At 46.5% G+C, this 21,618-nt stretch overlaps 1 protein-coding gene and 1 long non-coding RNA gene across 12 annotated transcripts; one reads left to right on the top strand and one right to left on the bottom strand.

The window, feature by feature from the left end:
* The first annotated feature begins 756 nt into the window (after nucleotides 1-756).
* PRXL2A (peroxiredoxin like 2A) lies at nucleotides 757-19,965 on the top strand. 8 transcript variants are annotated; one of them, XM_077124742.1, is made up of 7 exons: nucleotides 875-964; nucleotides 3,099-3,205; nucleotides 10,586-10,748; nucleotides 12,588-12,679; nucleotides 15,860-16,000; nucleotides 16,659-16,823; nucleotides 19,603-19,965. In XM_077124742.1, the coding sequence occupies exons 3-7, from the start codon at nucleotides 10,604-10,606 to the stop codon at nucleotides 19,714-19,716; spliced, it is 657 nt and encodes a 218-aa protein (XP_076980857.1). In that variant the 5' UTR covers nucleotides 875-964; nucleotides 3,099-3,205; nucleotides 10,586-10,603; the 3' UTR covers nucleotides 19,717-19,965. The 8 variants fall into 8 exon arrangements, with proteins under 8 accessions (XP_076980860.1, XP_076980853.1, XP_076980857.1 ...); XM_077124745.1 differs by lacking the exon at nucleotides 3,099-3,205 and having other exon boundaries at nucleotides 757-964; XM_077124738.1 differs by lacking the exon at nucleotides 3,099-3,205 and having other exon boundaries at nucleotides 846-964; nucleotides 10,485-10,748.
* LOC143653601 (uncharacterized) lies at nucleotides 9,831-20,748 on the bottom strand. Of its 4 annotated transcripts, none has more exons than XR_013161392.1 (4): nucleotides 18,375-20,748; nucleotides 15,018-15,181; nucleotides 12,497-14,717; nucleotides 9,831-11,684 (listed from the first exon to the last, which is right to left on the bottom strand). It is a non-coding gene; the product is annotated as an uncharacterized LOC143653601 (long non-coding RNA). The 4 variants fall into 4 exon arrangements; XR_013161393.1 differs by having other exon boundaries at nucleotides 12,497-15,181; nucleotides 18,375-19,174; nucleotides 20,348-20,748; XR_013161391.1 differs by having other exon boundaries at nucleotides 12,497-15,181.
* Between the last annotated feature and the right edge of the window lie 870 nt (nucleotides 20,749-21,618).

Here is a 21,618-nt window from a genome sequence, read left to right as displayed (position 1 = left end):
ATCAGGGAAGCCCCTGGACTTTGAACCCCAGTAGGCGGTTACCAGGTGAAGGAGCGGGAGGGCATTGCAGGCAGATGGCACCTCCGACCAGTGGGAGTGTCAGGACACATTGCCTGTTTAACTTGGTTCTCCTGTTGTTCCCATGATCGTTTAAGTTTTGCGTTTGTGAGTCAGCTGTTTCTGTATCCAAATGGTGTTTTTCCAATCATCTCCTTTTGTAAGACAGGGTGGGCACTTAGTATATGAGGACTAAGTGAAAGGATGAATCAGTGTGGCTAGTACCCGTGTTACTTGGAGTCTGAGAGAAGTCAGGCAATAGAGCCCAGGGACAGCCAGCATTTTGGGAATTTGCGGGGTAGCTGGAAGCCGGCAATTCTGAGTTTGAATGCGTCAGTTCCGAAGATTACCCCCTCGCCATGCCAAAACAAAAATAAAAATAAAGCAAAAAAAAAAAAAAAAAACCCAGCTGAGTACTGGAAGCTGGCCATCCTAGGCTCAATACAGGTGCTTTCAGATCCGATGAGGTCAGTCCAGAGCCTCCATTTGCTCCAGGCAGCGCCCCGAAATTTGCATCAAGTGCCTGGGGTCACTGACTCGCGCAGGTCTGAACGAAACTAGCGCTGTGCAAACGAGGCACCGGACCGGAACGCGCCGCGAGGGCCGCGGAACGCTACGAGCTGAACCCGGGCAGACACCAGGCGCCTCCGCAGGGAGCCGGGCTTTTTCCCGCGCGCGCCGCGAGGCCAACGCTCCGCCCAGAAGGGCGGGGGCAGGTCACGTGAGAGCGAAGCGGTGGCGCGGGGGGCGGCGCAGGCGCGCGGCTCACACCTGGGACCCCTGGGAGACCCGAGGCACTGGAGCGTTCGGTCTCCCAGCGCCCGGGCCGGAAGCGCGAGCCGTACGTGTGCACGCAGAGCTCTGCGAGCACGTGACGTCCGCGGGGGCCGGGTCCAATACAGTGCAGGTGAGGAAAATGAGGCAGGGCCGGGTGCGGGCTGCCGGGTCCACGCTGCGCTGGTTTATTAGGCGCCTGGTGGAGTAGGTCTGCCTTGGCCGGGGCCGGAGCCGGCGTGGTGCTCTTTCAGAGCCGACACTGCGCGGCCGCACCTGCTGGAAGAGGCGGCCCGGAGCCTCCCTCAGAGGACGACGCCCCCTCTCGGCTCCCGGTCGTGGAAAACCCGCTTACTTAAGGTCAGAAGACCGTGGGCCGGACCGGGCGCTGATCGGCTGCCGAGGAACCCCGTTTTTTTCCTCGCCCCCAGGCTCCGATCCCGCGCTGTGAGAGATTTGAGGCCCTGACCGGCCTGAATTGTTGGGACAAAGTACTGCGCGTGCGGCGGACGCTGCCCTGCGTGTGCACCAGACGGGGCCGAGCCCGGGATTGGGACTGGGGTCTGCCCGGGTGACCGCTGGGCCGGCTTGCGGTGAGGGATTGAATTGAAGGCGGAGGGACTTGGCGGCTGTTATCTCTGCGCCTGCGTATTTTCTGGGGATGAGATTTCTAGCTTTCTTCAGAGTCTCAGGCCCCTGCCCCACCCCGCCCCCGTCAAAGGTTAAGTTTTAAGCCCCCGGACTGAAAACTGGGGAGATCTGGGAATGAAAAGATGCGGTGAAAAAATGACGAGGCACCAATCGTGACAGTCTCTAGGGTTGCAGGAGCAGAGAAGAGAAAGAGATGATGGAGATGTTAGAGATAAGGTAAAGGAAGTTAGGGCGGACCTGACAGGGCCTTCGGGGATGGAGAACACCCTGGGAGTCCCAGAAGCCCGACTTAGGGGTTCAGGCCCAGCTGACTGGTTCCACAGTCACAGAACACAGTGCTGGTTCCACAGCCCGATTATCTAAACCTCAGTTTAGTTTGGGGTTTGTTTTTAAATTTGTTCATGTATTTCCCTCTGATTCTGGCAGATAATTTTTTTTTATCCTTTTGTATGCTGTGGGAGGGGTCACATTTCATTCTTTTTCCATGTGATTAGCCTCTTCTTGCAGCACTATTTGCTGAATTTTTATTTATTTATTTTTTTTGGAGTGCCTGGGCCAGGAATGGAACCCGGGTGTTCTGCATGGTAGGTGAGAATTCTATCACTGGCAGATTATTATTTTAAAGAAAAAATTACTCCAGATTTATTTTGGAAAGTCAGCTTCTACGGAGTCTTGGAAGGTCCTGCTTTAGCCCAGTCCTGAAGACTGGGAATTAGGGTTCAGAATGCAACTCCTGACTCCTTGGAAAATAATTAGTCATCCAAAGCCGTCTTATTTTTATACAAACAACATATTAGGGATGAGAGTTATACTTCACATTTATGGCACTCTGAAGCTTACAGAGCACTTTCTATACATTTCATCATTTGATTCTTACAACTTGATTTAGAAGGTAAATCAAGAATCACTGCCCTTTACCTTTGCGGGAACAGTGCTTAATCCAGGGTGATATGGGTTGTAGGGATTTGAATTAGATCTTAATTTCATTTAAGAGGGCATACTATTTGGTTGGAATCTTACTCATTGCTCCTACAAGGAGACAAGATATTTCAGATGATTGTCTTAGCTTGTGACACTTAAATGACACCTGGGACGGTTGGCCAGGACTGGAATTTTGGGGTTCCCAAGCTTCCAGCTTTGTCAGTATCCCAAAAGTAATCCAGTTTTCTAGTCAGCTGGATGTTTGGCGTTTTGTGAAATATTGAGAAGAGACTCCACCTCTCCCTCAGCTGAGTCTTGGGTGACAAGAACCAACTACCCAAAGACACGGGAAAGGACTGAGCTCTGTCCTTTGGCACAGAGATTACAACTGAGCGGTGCCCTTTGCCTTCTGTAGTGCTGCTAGTGCAGAAGACTCAGGGGCAACGAGTGAGAGTCCAGTTTTCTGTCCTGAAGCCGAGTGTCTTTTGAAATATCATCCTTGCGTTCCCTTCACCTACATAGCGTATTAGAGCAGGCTGCCCAAATGAGAGGCAGAATGGCCAGATCTTTTGGGAGGCCCTGTAGCTTCAGGATCACTGATCAGAGGAAAGGACCTCCTGCAGCCCCCACCTTCCTCACCGTTAAAAATGTCTCAGAGTCTCCCAGTAGCTGATTATGTCCTCCTGTTGCTTCAGCATCTGCTCAGAACTTTCTGAATCGGGCATCTGAAAGAAGGGCTGAGCCAGAGCCAGGCAGACAGTAATCCCAAGGAGCAAAACTGGGAGTTGAAGACAGGCAGTAGGTAAGAGCTCATTGCAGGTGGCTAGTTCCTGGTAATTGAAGACAAGGGCATGTGGGAGAACATCTCCCACTGCCCTTGGTATCTTGGGTGCCTGTGTCATTGGGCTACTAAACTTGTATTTTCAAGCATCCATCTTTATCATCCAGAACTGACTGGGCCTTGTTGCTGTAGGGAGGAAAGATGCAGAGTGGATTCTTAGCTGGCAATGAGCATTGTGACCCTTGAGAGTACATTTTACTTAGGTTGATAAGCTGCTGGAAGAGAGTTGGGCTTGGGAGAAGCTGGGGCTGTCCTTAGCGTTCTAATTTTCCATACCCTGTTCAGGAGTGGTCTTGCTTTCAGCCTTCTTCAGACCAGCAAGCAGGTTTTGGGACCTGCATGGTCCCGTTCCTGAGCCCTGAGCCCCTTACTGTTAAAGCTTTGGAGGGCTTCATTTGTGGCCTTGTCTTTGGTCCTGGCTGGCTCCCTGTGACCAGAAGTGTCCAGTACAGGATAAGTGGCCATAACGTGGGAATTGGGAGACTCACACCACAGTCTCAGCATAACCAGTGAGGCTCCTCCCCCATTCATGTGACCCTGGACCAACATCCCCTTCTCAGCCTTAATTTCCTCATATGCATAGTTGGCGGGTGGGGTTGTGCTGAACTAGGCTCAGAGGGAAGGAAAGAAGAGCAGAGGAGAGCAGAAAAAAGCAGGTGAACAGCCCTTACAGCCTTGTCTACTGAGGGCCTAAAACAGGCACTCTTAATTGCCTTGTTCTTCCTTATCACCCCTTCCTTCTCCCCATCTCTGCCTCAGGCCAGCTCATTCTGAGGAGGGAGGATTCCCTGGGTGGCACCTGGGAAGGGCTGGGCTGGGCAGGTATACCCTTAATTTTTAGAATATGATACTGTCTCTACTTGTTTCAGACATGAATTAACCCACCCAGTGCTGATACTTTAAGGCTTTATCAGTTCCTGCCAGAGGCAGCTCCCTGAACAGGCAGGAGTTAGGCCAAGGACACAGGGAGTGAGAATGTGCACACGCAGCAAGAGAGCGGTAGTGCAGATGCCCCCATGCCTTTCTAGACCTTAGATCCTTAGTGGTGATCACATGGTGCCTTAGAGTCTGAATGTGAGAACTGAGAGGACTTCATAGATTTTCTATTCCTAGTTCCTTCCTCTGTCTGTGCAGATGAGGATACCAGTCCCAGAGTGTCTTCAGGTCGCCCTGGCTCTGGGCAGTACTGGTAGGACCCAACCTAAGATCTTCTGGGCCCCAGGTTTGAGTGTTTTCTTTAACATAAGTCGGCTATGTTCAAAATTACCTCTCTTGCTGAAGTGAAAGTGAGTGGCTACAAGTTCGTTCCAGCCCTGCCTCGCTGTGGAGTTTAACCAGTAAAATTCAAATCATTTCCCTGGACATTTAATGTCAACTAGTTACCAGGATCTGTGTTAGGTGCTAGGAACATGGAAATAAATCAACAGCCCTTATTCCCTGACTTCCGTATTGTGGACACAAATGTATATAAATACAGGCATGTAAATTACTAAAATACACTAAGTCCACTTGCTAGGGCAGTGTACAAAGGTAAGTATGTTTTGGTACATGCGTGCAGGCTATACACTCAGAGGAACAGCCTGTTGTTAGGGTTTCAGGAAAGGCTTTAGAGAGAAAGTTTTGTTTGTGTGGGACCTTAGGAATGGGTAGGCATTCACCTAATAGACATGAGTAGGGAGAGCATTCAGAATGAAGAAAACGCCATAAGCAACAATGTGGAGGCCTGACAAAATTCATTAGAGTCTTTGTATCTTGGAGTGTCTGGTGAGGGGGATGTGACAGGGGATGCGGACAGTATGCTGGCCTTTGCTTAGCTGTAAAGGGTCTATTGCTGTGCTGAGCTCATTGTTAGAGTCTGAACACAAGAAAAGGGCATGATCAGGTCAGGGTGCATTAGGATCACTCAGGCCATAGCGTGGAAATCGAGCTGTAGAGCCAAGCCAAGGTCAGGTTGCTGGTTACTGAAGTAGGCCGGACACAAGATAACAGGGATCTGGGCTGGGACAGCACCAGTGAGTTCGAGAAGAGAAGTAGCAGACAACACTTGGTGACTATTAGCTGTGGGCAATGAGGGAGAAAGAAGAATAAGGTTCCCACTGTCTGAGCCAGGGAACCTCTGGCAGAGAAACTGACTCTTGAGGAGGTCCATTTGGGACATGGTGCAACTGAGATACTTACGGAACCCCCAGGTGGAAACTTTGAGTCAGGAATAGCAGGGACTTGGAAGTCCCTACTGTATCTAGCTGGTGGTTGGCACTCTGCATGTAGGTGAGGTCACTCAGGAAGAAAGTGTTGGATTGAGAGGAGCCATTTATGTGACAGAATAAGGGAAAGCAATGGAGGTAAAGGATAGACTGCAGGGTGGTACAGCGGTGGTTCAGTGGCAGAATTCTCTCCTGCCATGCCAGAGACCCAGGTTCGATTCCAGGGCCTGCCTATGCCCCCCCCCCCCCAAAAAAAAAATTGACAGCAGATAAGGGGCTTCATCTGGGCATGCCCAAAGAGCCATGGAAAGGCCTTTCTTCCTGTGTGCTTCTCTTCATTCGTCTATACCAGATAGCAGCAAAGAGGGAGTTTGTTAGCATTTGGCAAATGTTATCTGCATGATGGCAAACGACTCACAATTTTGCTTAACTTTCTGTAGGGCTAGGGAGCCTTGGCAGCTCTCCATTTTTATATTTTCTGGAGATCGTTAGCAGCTGAAGAAGCTCCAGGGTTTCTGGGTGCCTGCTCCTGCCAGTGGAATGGCTGAGCTGAGGGGCATGGGCGGGCCTCCAGCACCCCGCCTCCAGCCCTCCCCTCTTGCCTTCCTCCCACCGGCTCACTGCTCACCACTTGCGGGCAGGTTGGTCTCTTTGTTGGCAGAACGGGGGTGTGGATGCTGCCAATGGTGAGTGTCTTGGTTCCAAGTTTGAGCTACCAAGATGGGCACTAAGGGACCATATGGAGAAGGGAGGTACCTTGTAAATTGTGGGCTGCAGAGAAGAGACAGGGTCGCCAAGCTGGACATTGAAATGGGTGAGGGTGAGGGTTGTGTCTTCGTAGGGAACTGTTTTTGATAGAATCCTCCCATGTCACTGGGGAGCTTTAGGCATCTTAGCACTCACCTGGAATTGAGGGAAATGAGGCCTGAGGAGGGATTGACCCTGCTTGGCCTCGGGAGCCTAGCTAGGCCCCAACCCCCACCCCCATCACCACCCCACAACTCCCCACACTTTTCCCATTCCAGAGCTGCAACTCTGAGCTGTCACAGCTGGTGCTTGTTTGTGGTGGTGTCATGCTTCGCCTTCTGGGAGAGGGCCATCAGATAAGCCCCGCTGTGGGGAAGGGAATACTGTAGCTGTGTCAGGTGGGGGCTGTGTCCTCTGTAAACAGTCTTGCTATTATCTTACACAGAAACTGACCCGGCTTTCTTTAAGCGGAAGGGGAATAGAACAGGGAGGGGGGAAGAGAAGGGACATCTGTTGTATGGTAAATTTCCTTTAGAGTGAATGCGGTTAGACTGTATTTGATGACTGAGAGCAAGTTGATCTTTGGTTCTCTTAAAGACACCATGCCCCTTAATTTCCAGAAACACACTGCTGAATGTGTGGGAAGGCCAGGTGTGACAATGGAGAGACGACAAGCTCTGTAGTCATACTGATCCGAGTCCAAGTCATAGTGCTGCTGCCTGCTGGATGTATGATGCTGAGGAAGTTATTGAACTTCGAACCCCAGTGTTGTCAGCCGTAAAACAATATCACCTCTGCATCACAAAACTTGTGTGAATGAAATTAGGACATGTTCCGCAAGTGACACTTAAGTAAATGCCGGTTGAGTGGCCTCCCTGCCTCTCAAATCAGTGACATTGGGGACTCTTGTGGAAATGCTTTGCTCCATTTAGATACTGAGCCTCTCTCTGCCCTCCCTTTTTTTTTTTTTTTTTTAAAAAAAAAAAAAGGGTTCTGCCCTATGGTGCATCAGGGTACAGTGATGGGCGCTCCAGGTCATGCCAGGACGGGAATTTCTTTGTAGCAGGTAGAGATGGGGAGTGTGTGCACTGGGGCGTGGGACCTGTACATGAAGTGTTCCCAGAAGTCAGTCTCTCCTCACACTTTCTGGGGCATAGTCTCCAGGTAATTTGAAAACCGCATCTTGCTCACCAGTCCTTGAACTTGAGGTAGGGAGGAGGGAGCCATTGGAACATGGGAGTTTGAGTTCTCAGGGTACCTGCAGCCCTGGCATCCACCTGCAGCCAGCCTGCTGTTTCCCAGGCTTTGTCATACTAGTCCTAACCTAGCCTTTTCATCTTGCTCCCCCTGAATCCTTAGGCCTGCTTCAAAGCTGCTTCCTTCTCGATTCTCCTGTGGCTGCCCAGACCAGATTTAACTGGCTCTCATACCTGCCTTTACCCAGCCCCATGTTCATACCTTACCCAAGTTGCCTTCCCTTCCCACTCACATCTCTGTTATTTGTGCACTAACCCTTATCTCCTTGAGAATTGTGTATTGTTTAGTTTTATGTCTTGCCATGTTTTGAACAGGTCAGTGTTGAGTGAATGTTCAGAATAAATATCTAGTACATTCTAATCCCCTTAGTTGTACTCATGAGAAAACAACTAAATGACTGGGGGGGGGGGCATGTAACTAGATAGTGGTGGGGAATGTAGAGCCTGTTTGCCTCTGAGTCTAGTTGTGGTATGTTGCAAGGCTGGGTCACTGACTGTAAAGGTCTTGGACTTCCTGCAGTGCACCCATGTGTCCCAGGCATTGATGTGTGTCCTCTTGTAGAGCAGATGTAAGCTGGCCTTTGTGTACTGATCCAGAAATGTTTATCAAATCTGTGATCAGAGACTGAGCCACATGGTCTTGAATCATATACACATGTTAGGAAATCTGGGGACATTTTAGAAGTGTATAAAGGTATAGCAATTGTTCCAGGCCCTGGGGACTCTGTTTACAACAGGAAGGTGAGAGCTGTGGTTTTTCCTTCTAATTGTTCTGTCAACAGTAATTCTGTAATGTATAACTTTGCCATGTGAAAGAATTGGAAGCTGACATATTGAAGGGTCTTTCCTGTTTGACCCAAGAATTTTGATCTTCAATGAATTTTGTCTTCATCATCCAGTTTTACTGACTTCCTGGCAACACATATGGGAGCCCACTCTATCAACTGGCACTGTGCTAGGCGCTGAGGCTCAGAGATGAACTGAGGGAGACAGTCGGAGGAGAGAAAACTGATAGACATCCAAATCTCAGTGGGAGGCACATCAGAATGATCGTGTGTGAGGTTTGGGCACAGTACTGGAAGGGAGTGAATGAGTGTTTATTCATTCACTCCCTCCCAGTATGCATCTGGGAAGGGGCGTGGGAGTCCTGACTGCAAAAATGAGATAGAGCACTCGAGGCAGAGGCCTGGAGATGTGTTTATGTTTTTGATTATCACTATGATGGTGCTGTCCTCCCACTAGGAACAGAGGGAACGGAAGCTGGGGGTAAGGGGCGGTGAAGAGGACCCAACAATGTGCAAGCCAGCATGCCCTGGAGGCTGTACTTCGTTCTGTGGCTCATGGTCAGCCAAGCACAAAATCCTGAATTGTTTGCTCCAAGACAATGTGTCTCAAACTTTCAGTGTGCGTATGAATTGTTTGCTAATCTGATTGAAATGCAGTTTATGATTCCATAGTTCTGAGGTTGGGCTTGAGACTGTTTCTGACAAGTTCCCAAGTGAAGCTAATGTCGCTAATTCATGGACTATATTTTGAGTAGTGAGGCTATGAGAAACTCTTCTCTCACAGCCCGAGTCCCTCAACATCATATGTACTGTAGCAGCACCCCCAGCACACACTGGTCTCCTCTTCCTGAGTATATAGATGCTGGATTCCTCTTTTTTAAATTTCTGTTTTAATTTGATCATTCCCGTCTGGAAGCTCCTTTTTATTTCTTAAATATGAACTGCTCAGGCAGGCCTACACTCTAGTCTGGCTGACCTATTCCTTCTCAAGGCATCTCACTGAGTTACTCCCACCTCAATTGCAGTGGATCCCTCACAGCGCCCTCCCTTGGCAGTGTCATGTAGAGTCCCAGGCCTTTGTTTAATCCTTTGGAGAAACCCTCTTTCTGGCCAAGTCATGCAGCGGAGAAGTGAGTCTGAGTTTAGGTGGGCCACCCCAACTCCCCATATCCCCCGCATACACACCTGGAGCTATAGTTGGTGATCAATGCACAGGGAATCAGAGTGGTAATTCAGGAAGGAGACCCCAGTATAAGACAGATCCTAGGATGACACGAGAGCCAAGTGGAAGGACAAGTATTGTGAGTGGCTGTCAGGAGAAGGAAGGCTGGGTGCTGTACCAGGGACTTCTGCCCAGAAGCTGAAGGTGCACAGCTGGAGGGAGCCCTTCGGGAAGCACCTAGGCAGGAAGTGGAAACAAGACCCAATTCTGACAGAACCTGGCCTGTAACTCCCATCTCAATTGCAGGGTCCCTACCCTGTGTAGATGGACATCTTTTGCCCACTATCCTCTGAAGTAGGCACCCAGCACCCTGCTGTTTGCCACATGTCTCTTCCCTTAATCTCTACTCCCACTTTTTTAATGTCTGTGTAATTCTGTTCCCAGGATTAAAAGATCAGACACTGGTGTTTAACAGGGGCCCTCTCTGGGTGGTATTCAGAGACATTTGCTTTTTTTCAGTTATGACTTCATGTATTGCCTCATTTTTGCTGTTGTTTTATTTTTACTAGAAGCCTGTTTTATCTCTACAATGAATTAAAAAAAATAAGGCTATTCTTAATTGGGAGAAATTTACTGGGATTGCATGGGTGAATGGCTGGGGGCTGGATGAATAGGATATGGTCACTGTGTTGAGGCATTCCCAGACTAAAGAGGAAGAAAGCTAGAGTAACAGAATAGTGCCTTCGTTGTTCTGCATATCCTCCAATCACAGAGAGAAGGTAATAGCTGAGCCAACGGGATTGTGAAGGACAAGAAGGCATTGACCAGGAGGGGCACGCCATGGATGGGCAGCACATGACAGGGGTCCACAGCCATGGGGCATGGGGAGAGGGAACAAGAGAAGAGTCTAAGAAAACTGTCACTTCTGTATCATCGCCTCTGACTCACTGGGGAGTTCCTTGGGGCAGGAACCTCCATGTCTCTGTTGTATCCCAATCTCTTGCATCGACAGGTGCTTAGCAACCTTGTCCAGTCTCGCCTCTGACGTTACTGCTCCCCACCCCTTGCTTTTTTGCCTTCTGGCAGGCTGTCCAGCCAGAGCCTTGTACAGGAGATCAGATTCCAGCTATCCTGTGGGAGCGGAACATCTTCCTTCCTCTCAATCTCCAGAAATGTCTTTCCTCCAGGACCCGAGTTTCTTCACCATGGGGATGTGGTCCATTGGTGCAGGGGCCCTGGGGGCTGCTGCTGTGGCACTGCTCCTGGCCAACACAGACTTGTTTCTGTCCAAGCCCCAGAAAGCAACCCTGGAGTATCTGGAGGATATAGACCTGAAAACACTGGAGAAGGGTAAGCAGCGGCCCTGTTGGGCTCAGTACTTTTCCAGGGCATGAGGATGCAAGCTTACTTTTTTCTTTCTAAAAGAGCCCTTTTTAAAATTAAAATTGCAGTGTCACAACATTAAGAAAAATTTAATAATGATTTTTAAATTATTGATAATTCAGTTGTCCTAGCACAGTAGTCATTTGTATTTTTGTATATTCCTTTCCATGTGTACATATTTTATAGTGATATAAGTGGAAGTGCTGATTTACATTTCAGCTTTTTCTTGCCAAAAGCATTTTTTACCTTGTGTTGTTGTCTACAAGAATAAATTGCTCCATAATATTTAGGGATAATCTAGCATTGTTTACTAAGCCACCCCTTCCAGCGTATGTTCTGAGGAATTCCAGGTTCATGGGATATTCCCAAAAAGGGGAGTCCTCAAGTCCAGTAGGTCTGAGAAATGCTGTTTTATCTGTTTGTACTCCCAATCGTCAGCACAGGCCTGGCCCCCGGAGGAATGTGTTCCCTGGAATGACATGTCTGTTCTGTTACTGGTGCGGGTGTGGTCAGCCCCTCCTTGTGGCAGAGCTGCAGCATATGGGGGAGCTCTTCTATCTCATCATACTCCTAGAATGGACCTACTGTTTACCTGTTCTGGGGGAACCCACCTGGAGTCTATCCAGGATGACTGAGAGCTCCACACTCCAATGTGGTAGCTCTACCACCTCACTGTGTGCTCTTGGTGCTGGATCTGTAGCTCAGTGGGAGGGATTTCAGTCATGCCCATAGTATGGGTGCAGTTGGCCTAAGAGTTTGATGAATGGTAGAGCTTATTGACTGTAGATCCTATATGGACCCTCCAACAGAAGCCATCATCATCTGTTCAATAAGTGAGGGAGGCAGGAACTGGCACTGTGCAGATTCATGGTGTAGATCACCTTAGCAAGTGACTAAGAAGCACTGCAGAAGGAGAAACAGTGGGTTAAACAAATAACCCACTGTTTCCTGATCTTGTTTGCTTACGGACCCTCTCTCCCACCTCTCTACGCCTCCCCTTTTTTTGACATAACATTTCACAGGGACATCGATCCTTCTGGGAAATACTAAAATAATAAGGGTTCATGCTTATTGAGCCCTCACTAATTCTGTTTTTCCATATATTGTAGTGAGCACCCATTTATAAATACTCCTTGCAATCCAAAGTGGTAACTCCTATAGCTACTATTACACGACACCTGCCTTTTACAGGTGAGGGACCTGAGGTTCAGAGAGGAGAAATAGCTTGCTCAAGCTTACCAGGCTAGATTGAAATTCAGAGAGTGTGAGCATAAAGCCAGGCTTGAACTGTGGTACTGCACTGAAGCATTTTCCTGCTGGACATCTCTATCCCTTCCCATTAATAATATTGCATTATATTTAGGTAAAATAAAATTTTCTTTTTGGTTCTGTTGACTTAATTTCTTTGAAGTTTTTAAGAGTGGATTGGTAGGGTTTTTTTGTTCATATGTTTGCTTTCAGTTTTTGGCATGTTTCTACACTAAAGGATTGTTACAATGTCTGATGATGCCAGCAGTAAAGGAAATTGCTGTTTTTCCAGAAATTTCCCAGTTTGGGATACTCAAATTTAAAAATAGATTTTTGTCAGGGAGGGTCTTTTTAGATAAATATAATAGTATCCTTACACTATATTAATTTTCTTCAGGAGCAAAACTATTGTTTCCTATTTGCCTTTTCCCATATATGAAATACTTGTCCAAGCCCTGGTTTCTTACCTTGGTTTGCCCAGTGGGGGTTGTAACATGCTTAGTGGTTAAAGATGGGATGTGGTGGGTGGAGATTGAGTTCACTCTTCTTCTTCCTCAGAACCAAGGACTTTCAAAGCAAAGGAGCTTTGGGAAAAGAATGGAGCTGTGATTATGGCTGTGAGGAGGCCAGGCTGTTTCCTGTGTCGAGAGGTGAGTGCATTTGTGGATCTGGGCCAGTTGGGGCCAGCGCATTTTTGGCCAGGCCCAAAATCCATAAGGCTCACTTTAGCCCTTTATCAACACTGTACTGTTTCTGTTAATTTAACAAATCACCATGTCCTGACGGAGTTAGCAGCTGCATCTGGCTTTTCTTTGGTACCCTCAAACCTTTCCATCCTTTGCTGTACTCTTTGTGTCCTGGACTGTCTTCCCATTTATTCAGGTCCAATCCTGTGTTCCCGATGCTCAGCACAGACCTGGCCCCTAGAAGGATGTGCTCCCTGGAATGACGTATTTGCCGTGTTACTGGTACAGGCATGGTCAGCTCTTACCTTTGGCACAGCTGCAGCATATGGGCAAGCTGTTCTACATCGTACTTTTAGAATGTATCTACTGTATACCTATTCAGAAGGAACCCACCTGGAATCTGCTGTGAACAGCTGAGAGCTCTACACTCAAATGTGGTAGCTCTTCCACCTCACTGTGTGCTCTTGGTGCCAGATCTGTAGCTCAGTGGGATTTCAGTCATGCCAGTAGTAGCATGAGAGGTTGACTGGTGAAAGTTAATGCTACCCAGCAGCCTCTAACTGTCCCTCAAACAGAAGCTGTCATCATCTGCTCAATAAATGAGGAAGGCAGGAACTGTGATTTTTGAAACATAAAATCTAGTGCTAGAGGGAACATCAGAGTTAAATGGTTCTAGCCTTGCCAGTTTACCATTGAATAAACTTAGGGCCAGAGCAGTTTGGTGGTCTGTCCATAGTCTACAGCCAGTTGGTGGCTGGGCTTGCATTGGAGGCAGAAGACCTAGGTTCTGAGATCACTGCCTTGCCTGGGGTAGAACTACAATGACAGCAACCTCTGTTCTTATGACAGCTTTGCTTCTCAAGTGGTGATCTTGGCGCTCTCCTCGTTGTCATCCTCATTGCTCTGGTTCCCCCTCTCTGACCTGAAGGCATTTTCCTTAGATATATTCCCTGCGTGCTGGATGCATATGATGCCCTGCAGTACCTTACATGCAGGGCACTTTTTTTTTTTTTAGCATAGGCAGGCTCCAGGAATCGAACCCAGGTCTTTGGCATGGCAGGCAAGAATTCTGCCACTGAACCTCCATTGCCCACTCTACATGCAGGGCACTGTTATGCCTGGCTTCTCATTAGTTCCTCACCATATCCCTGGAAAATACAGCTTACTGTTATTCTTTCCATTTTACAGAGGAGGAAATGGGGGTGACAAAGTCATACTGCTTTTGGGGGGTGTATTAGTTTCCCATTGCTGCTATAACAGATTACCACAAACCTGGTGACTTAAAACAATGCATTTTTATGATCTTGTAGTTCCAAAGGTCAGAAGCCCAAAGTGGGTCTCACTGTGCTAAAAATCAAGGCATTGTCAGGACTGAATCCCTTTTGTAGACTTTAGGGTAGAATCTGTTCCCTTGCCTTTCCTAGCTTCTAGAGGCTGCTTGTATTCCTTGGCTCATGGTTTCATACTCATCTTCAACATCAGCAAAGTCTGGTTAAGTCTTTCTCACATAATATCAATCTGGCATCGACATTTCTGCTTCCCTCTACCACTTTTAAGGACCCTCATGATTACTTAGGGCCTGTCCAGATAATCCAGGATAATTTCCTTGTTTTAAACCATTTATAACATTAAGCCCCCTCTTACCATGTAACAATAACACATTCATAGGTTTTGAGTTCAATATCTTTTCAGGAGCCTACCAGAGGAGGTGAAGTTTTAATTCAGGACTTTTAATTCCAAATCTGTGATGCCTCCATACCAGCATGGAAGCCTGTTGTGATTTCATTTCTCCTTGTCAGTTAAACGCAAAAAGTTCCAAGAGCAACTGCTGTGCCTAAATTATAGCCTGTTTTCCTCTACTCTGGTCTCTTCCCTGGCAGAGCATTTTGTGGAAAATTGTGTTTCCGAAAGGAGGGGTAGATGGCAGTATGAGTTATTTTGAGTGGCCCTGGGAGGTGCATATGACTCAGTTTCCACTTCAGGCTTTGTTCAGTGACATATCCTGAGTAAAGAGCCCAGGAAAATGAGTAAATAAATAGCTGTTTTTCACCACATCTGATTGACTCTGTAGTCTTCTCTGCTGGGACAAAGATTGCCACTCACTGAAGCTCTTAATAAAAGCATTGTAATCAGTAGTAATTATTAGCTATCCTTTTTTCTAATTCTAGAAAATTAAATGTAAAACTAAATGTGGTTGCCACCATACACCAACATGTTGGAGGCAAGTGGGTTACATTTGAGATCATTTCCTGTTGTTTCTTTAGTTCTGACATCAAATGTGAAAAGAAAATTTGTTCTTAACCTTGTAACTTTACCATGAAATGTCCAGTTTAATTTGTTCATCTGGTGCACATTTTGTGATAGTCAGTGCACATCTCAGATCAACTGCATTCTCCCTTTTATCCACCTTCAGGTCATTCCACATGGCATCTGATGCCTTCTGTATATCCAGCCACATGCTAGGCACTAGAGGATACCAAGAAAGGGAAGAAACAGTTTCTAACGAAGAGACACATTTGGGAACCTAAGCAATGCTATAGAAAAAGTCAGATGGGATGTTCACAGAGGATACGTGCTTCACTCAGGTCAAGGGAGAGCTCTTCCTGAACTAGCCAGGGAGAGCCTTTTAGGACAGTAATACCTTTCCAGTAGATAGGAGGTTATTGTAGGAAATGGGAACTGATTAAGCAAAGGTGAGGAGGCAGTCATTCATGCAGCATGAGTGGCATTTGATGGGCCCTTGTGCTAGTTTATCTTAATACAAGGGAGGGGCTAGGAAATGCAATAGGATAGGAGAGGAGAGTCATGGCTGGGACAGAGGACTGGGTTTGGATGCAACCTCTTAGTTACTGACTACCCCCAAGCTGTGGTAAGGACACCCTCAAAAGGAGCCTAGACTTTCTTACCATAGAAAAGACAAGAAACCAGGGCTAGGAGGGGACATGACACCTGGTACAAGGCCCAGGGCCCAGCTGGGACAGGTTTGTGCTGGGCTACACAGACCTTAATTGTTTCTAGCATTTGTGTTGCCTTTAATCCTCTAGTAATAGTACCAGCCAGGCTCAGTGCTGGTGGGGAAGAAGGTGTGTGCTGTCTGCAGAGCCAGAGGAATGCATACCTTCTGAACCTCCCTGTCTTCTGCAGGAAGCTGCAGACCTGTCCTCCCTGAAATCCAAGTTGGATGAGCTAGGTATCCCCCTGTATGCAGTGGTGAAGGAGCAGATCAGGACTGAAGTGCAGGACTTCCAGCCATATTTTAAAGGAGAAATCTTCCTGGATGAAAAGGTATGTATGCTGTCAGTCTGTCAGATGCAGCCTGATGGGGATTGTGCTCAACTGTGGATAGTTCAGTGGTCCGGGATATATCTGGCCTGGTGCTGGAGACTGACCTCCCTTCAAGCTGCCCTGAACTTACAGGGGCTCTTACAGTCCTGAGCAGAGTATGACCAGGCACTTAAACACTATCCTCTCAGTTATTACTTAAGCCCTTCCTAAAATGTGACCCACGAGGCTAAGAAGTAGCTAAAACCCCTTGAGTTCCTACCACCATGCAGTGATGGGAGGCGAAGGTGGCCTAGCACAAACCCTCATCCCAAATTCACTGCAGCATATTTCTTTCCTGTACTCCCACCTCTCCAGAATGTAGGACTGTTATAACCTCATCAGACACCAGAACCTACCAGGTTAATAGTGAGAGACTAGAGTCAGAGTCAAAAGCTACAAATCTCTTTCTAGGTGGAGCCTGTCTCAGAGGCAGAACCTGAACCCAGTAGGGTTCCATTTCCTTGGAGAGTGGTACTGGGTAGGAGTGTATGTAGGTTTGGGCAGGAAACACCAACCAGGAGACTTTGGGTCTGTGCCTGAGGATGAATACCCTACTGGGAATCTTTCGTCCCTGGGTATATAGGCTACTGATATGAGTCTGTCCATCTCACTCCTGCAGAAGAAGTTCTATGGCCCCCAAAGACGGAAGATGATGTTTATGGGATTTATCCGTTTGGGTGTCTGGAGCAACTTTTTCCGGGCTCGGAATGGAGGCTTCTCTGGAAACCTGGAAGGCGAAGGCTTCATCCTTGGGGGAGTTTTTGTGTTGGGATCAGGAAAGCAGGTAAATTCATAGTTGTTCATTTGTAGTTCTGTTGGTATCTTTGTGAGTTTGAGACCTTAACAGGGAGCTGACTTTCCATACTTGTAGTCTCCTGTCCTTCAGGTCTGCAAGCCTTCCTTCCAGAAAGCCAGAGAATATGAGTAAGAGAGGGGAATTGTCACTTATCCACATTTGTTCTCTCTAGGCACCTCACACATGAAATCTCATTCATGCATCACAGTAACATCCTGGACAGATACTGAGAGTTCTGCCATTTTTCGGTTAAGGAACTTGAAACTGAGTGGGAATGAGCAACTGCCCCAAGGGGCACAGCTAATCAGAGGCACTCCTTGGACCTGAACCCCGGTTTTCAGACTCCAAGTTCTATTTTCTATGCTTGAACTAAAGAATAGTTTCTACTGACAGTTTTTCTTGGATTGAGTACCTTGCAGTATTTTCGGGTCATCAAGGATGGATGGTAGGGAAAAGTGAGAGAGAAAGAAGGAATAAAGACAGGCCTAATCAGGGGAAAAGGAGATGTGGGGAAAACTATGCTTTTCCTCTAGGGTCCTGGTATCAAGATTGCCCCAAGGAGGCAGCAGACCCCTCTGCAGCATTGTAGGCCCTGGTTATAAAGATGCAGGCACAGTGTGGGGACCCTCGGGGAAGGAGTGGGTAGGAGAAGGAAGAGAGTTCCCTCTCAGCTCAAGAGGCAGGTGCCATATATCCAATTATGGACCACCTTGAATTGGGATGAGCTCCTCCTCCCTTGAATGGAGTGCAAGCAGAGTCTAAATGGACATGTAGCAGAGAGGGGATAAAACAGATGCAGGCTCAAGAGCAGGAAAAGAGGGCCTGGAGAGTGATGGCCTGACTTCTTGGCCCATCACTGCCAGCCTTGGTCATGACATTAACACTTGGCCTCATCTGTAAAAACGACAGTGTGGGGCTGCATTGGTAGATCTCACTACTAATACTGATAATTGCATACTTCTCCAATTTGCAAGGAGTAAAAGTTAGTAAGACTAAAAATCTTTCAACTTTAAGCTTTTTAAAAAATCTTCCTTTTAAACTTTGGTAACTGCTATTGCTAGTCTGTATTAGAATCTAGCATGATATGGTATCTGATTTAATGTAAGTGCATTTGCAAATTTTCTGATAAATATATTAAAATGTCTTCAAAATAATGGCTGCCTGTGAGTGCCAGCCTTGTGCCAGGTACTCATATACGTGATCTCATTTCTCACAACTGTTCTGGGATGTTAGGTATTTTTATACCTATTTACATGTAAGGAAATGGGCCTAGAGCCATGAAATAATTCAGCCAAAGACGTACAGCTACAACAGTGGTCCAGTGGAAATAAAACTTAGTTCCTGAGACCCCACCATGTCCCCCTGCCCATGTCCTCTCTTTGGAGGTGTTTCCCAAAGAGCCATTCCAGATGCCCTTACACCAGGGCAGACACTTCCCCACAGAAGTGCACAGCCTCTCCCTACTCTGGCATCCTGGGGTCCTTGCCCACTTTTCCATCCCAGCCTTTCCCACATCCTCCAGGGCAGGGTGTGGCTTACCTGCCAGCTCCTCTTGCCTGTGATGACTCATCTGGTGCTCACGGGCTCCCTGAGCCCATGCTGTTCATGCTTCCTGCAGCTCTTGCCCTTCATCTTCCCAGGTAGACATTTCATTGGGTTGGCTGAGCACCAGGACTTATCTCAGTTTTACTTGGGAGCAATTTTTGCAGTCCTTTTATGCCAGGAGCCACTCAGTGGAGATTTCCTTAGTAATAATAATCTTTAAAGAACATTTACTTTAAAGAAGAAATATGTGTATATTATAGAGATTTGGAGAACGGTGGAACAGTAGAAGGGAAGGAGCCATCCTGAAAGCCCAGCCACCCATGGGCAATTCATTAGATCAGGGCTGAGTGGCTTTTTGGTTAATTTGTATTTGTTTTTCTTTTTTGTTTTTTCAAAATGGTATCTTACTGCTAAATTTTTTTTTTCCATTCAACATTGTATCATGAACATTTCCCCATGCTATTATACATTCTTCTTAAGTGTTTTTAATGATCACATACTGCTTTATTGAGCAAGTAAATATAATTTTCTAATATGCTTCCCTGTAATCACTACAGTGTGGTAGGACTTTTTTTAAAGTCTTTATAGTGATGCCATGGACATATTTGCAGATGTTTGTTTTTTAATAAAATTAATTCCCAATGAATTCTTTAACACAGATTCCTTGATGCTGATCTCAAACACATTATTTTTGTCTTTTCTACTACTTAGGGTAATTTCAGGGTATCCTTTGCCTTAATGCATTTTGCTTCACAGTATCAGAAGTGAATGGCCTCTAGTTTCCTGGAGGAAGACTAAAGGAAAGAGAGTCTCACTTTGTAGAAGATCTTTCAAAGCCTGTCCAATCTGACCTCTGAGCTCCACTTCCATTCCTTTAGGCTTTGCTGTGTTAGCTCATTCTGTTCTTTTCTACCTATAGACATTCTGGTTACCTTCCAGAGACCAGGTAAAGTGCTTTATCATTTGTACTTCTCTGGTCATCCTTGTCATAATCAGTCACTCCTAACATCCTTGCGCAGCCCAACTATTGTGATGTAGCCTATTGATTATGTCTGCTTTCATCAGAAGACTGACTTTCTTGAGGGCAGGGGCCAGGCCTGATTTGGATCTGTGCTCTCCATTGCCCAAGCACAGGGCTTGACTGAGAAGTGGTGCTCAGTGTGTGTGTGTCATAGGTGATGGAGCAGAATAAGAACTGACATGCTCTCTTGTTTACTTTTAGGGCATACTTCTTGAGCACCGAGAAAAAGAATTTGGGGACAAAGTAAACCCAGTTTCTGTTCTGGAAGCGGCTAGGAAGATCAAACCACAGACCCCAGACTTAGAGAAAAAATGATTTCACTGAAACTGTCCGACTCAGGGATAACTGGGGTACTCACTTATGTTCATGGGATGAGTTAATGTTTCATTCGTGTCTCTAAGGAGTTAGAATCCATTTGTACCTTATTCTTAGTATGGATTATTAGAATATTTTTGAATTGTACTCTGTTTAGGCCCAATAAGCCAAAATAGCTCCAAAACAAACCTAACAAAAGTCTAAAGAAATGAGTAGGGTTATTTCAGTTAAAAGCTGACTTAAACTTGACCATTGCCTCTTATTACAATAACAGTGCTGTTATTTGCAATGCTTTTTATGTTCATGTCTTCAGAAATCAAGAACAAATGATTTTTTACTTAAAGATTAGAGAATATAAGGTTTTTTGCTTGTGTGTTTTCTATTAATGACTTGTTAGATAAAGTAAGACTCACATGATAAAAATGATATGCTCCAAGGTGATTTGATACAGGTAACTTATGAAATGAAATTTCTTTTTCCATTGTCTTCTGGTCTAATCTCAGAGGTTTGTCCTTTTAGAAGAAATGATCCTCTCTGGCTCTAAGAAACTATGCATCAAAAAACATCCTGTCTTTTAAAATTACCTATATGTACAAGTTTTTCTAATAAATCTAACAATGAAAATATTTACCGCAGTGCTGGCTGAATTTAAATCACTGGTTCCAAAAATGTTGAAGGTGGGGAGAGGGGTGGAGGTTGGCTCTGGAGTCAGAAGCTCCTCTAGTTCTGATGATCTTAAGAAGTTTCATCCAGTCATCCATGGTTTTGACAGTGTTGTCTTTCCTGGAGAAAAATGACTGTGGTATTTAAAATTGGTAGCTGCTTTTCTATTGGTGATCTATTAGCCTGAATTTGGCAGATCAAGAAGAGAAAGAACACAGTTTTAGGATGAAATGTAACTTAACTCATTGAGGTTTTGTTTTATTTTGTTTTGTTTTTGCACGGGCAGGCACTGAAAATCAAACCCGGGTCTCTGGCATGGCAGGTGAGAACTCTGCCTACTGAGCCACTGTGGCCTGCCCTTAACTCATTAAGCTTTTACATCTGAAATTTTGTCATAGGAGTGATTATGAGGTCAGCAAGAGCCCAGTGGGAACTCTGCCCATCTTTAGATGTCTACTCAAGGCATCAAATTGGCCAAGGAATCGGTAGGTGGGGGTGAGTGGGGAGAAGAATTTACTGGGGATTAGATAAGCCTGGAGGAGGGGAGTCCATGTTTATCTAGGAAAACTAGAGTGGAGTGTGAGGTTGGTCATAAAGCTGGGAATGTCGGAATGTATTGGGATTACATGTTCAGAGTGAGTAGAGGCAAGTGGTTCAGAACCATAACTGTGACTGTCATGGTTAGGGACAGGTGTCAACTTGGCCAAGTTGTGGTACCTGTTCATCTGATTGGGTAAGCGCTGTCCTGTCTGTTGCAATGAGGACATTTCATAGGATTAGGTCATGATCACATCAGCTACATCCACAGCTGATTCCATCTGTAAACAGCCAAAGGGGAGTGTCTTCTGCAATTAGTGATGCTAAATCCAATCATGGGAAGCCTTTTAAGGAGGACTCAGAGGAGACAGGTTGCATTCCTGCTTTGGCTGGTGAGCCTCTCCTGTGGAGTTCATCCAGGCCATCCATTGGAGTCATCGGCTTCGCAGCCTGCCCTGTGGATTTTGGACTCTGCATTCCTACGGTCACGTGAGACACTTTCATAAATTTTTTATTTGCAAGTGTTCCCTGTTGATTCTGTTTCTCTAGAGAACCCTAACTAATACAGTGACCATGACTGACTGTATATGGTGAAGACAGATCCATGAAGGACTGGGCTTCTGCAGTCTTCTAGGCAACACTCCTCAATACTTGGACTCAGTGCCATCCGTCCTCCAGCAGTGTTAATTGCTGGGACTCTAG

The sequence above is a fragment of the Tamandua tetradactyla genome, chromosome 13 (genome assembly GCF_023851605.1).
Source record: "Tamandua tetradactyla isolate mTamTet1 chromosome 13, mTamTet1.pri, whole genome shotgun sequence".
Taxonomy (NCBI): domain Eukaryota; kingdom Metazoa; phylum Chordata; class Mammalia; order Pilosa; family Myrmecophagidae; genus Tamandua; species Tamandua tetradactyla.
Note: the sequence above shows the minus strand (reverse complement) of the source record. Positions and strands in the feature narration are given on the sequence as shown.

Bases quoted from the DNA above. Each gene is read 5' to 3' on its own strand.
- PRXL2A (XM_077124738.1), top strand. From the start codon at position 10,571: ATGTCTTTCCTCCAGGACCCGAGTTTCTTCACCATGGGGATGTGGTCC. The intron at 10,749-12,587 runs GTAAGCAGCGGC...CTTCTTCCTCAG, and splicing joins CCTGAAAACACTGGAGAAGG to AACCAAGGACTTTCAAAGCA. The intron at 12,680-15,859 runs GTGAGTGCATTT...TGTCTTCTGCAG, and splicing joins GCTGTTTCCTGTGTCGAGAG to GAAGCTGCAGACCTGTCCTC.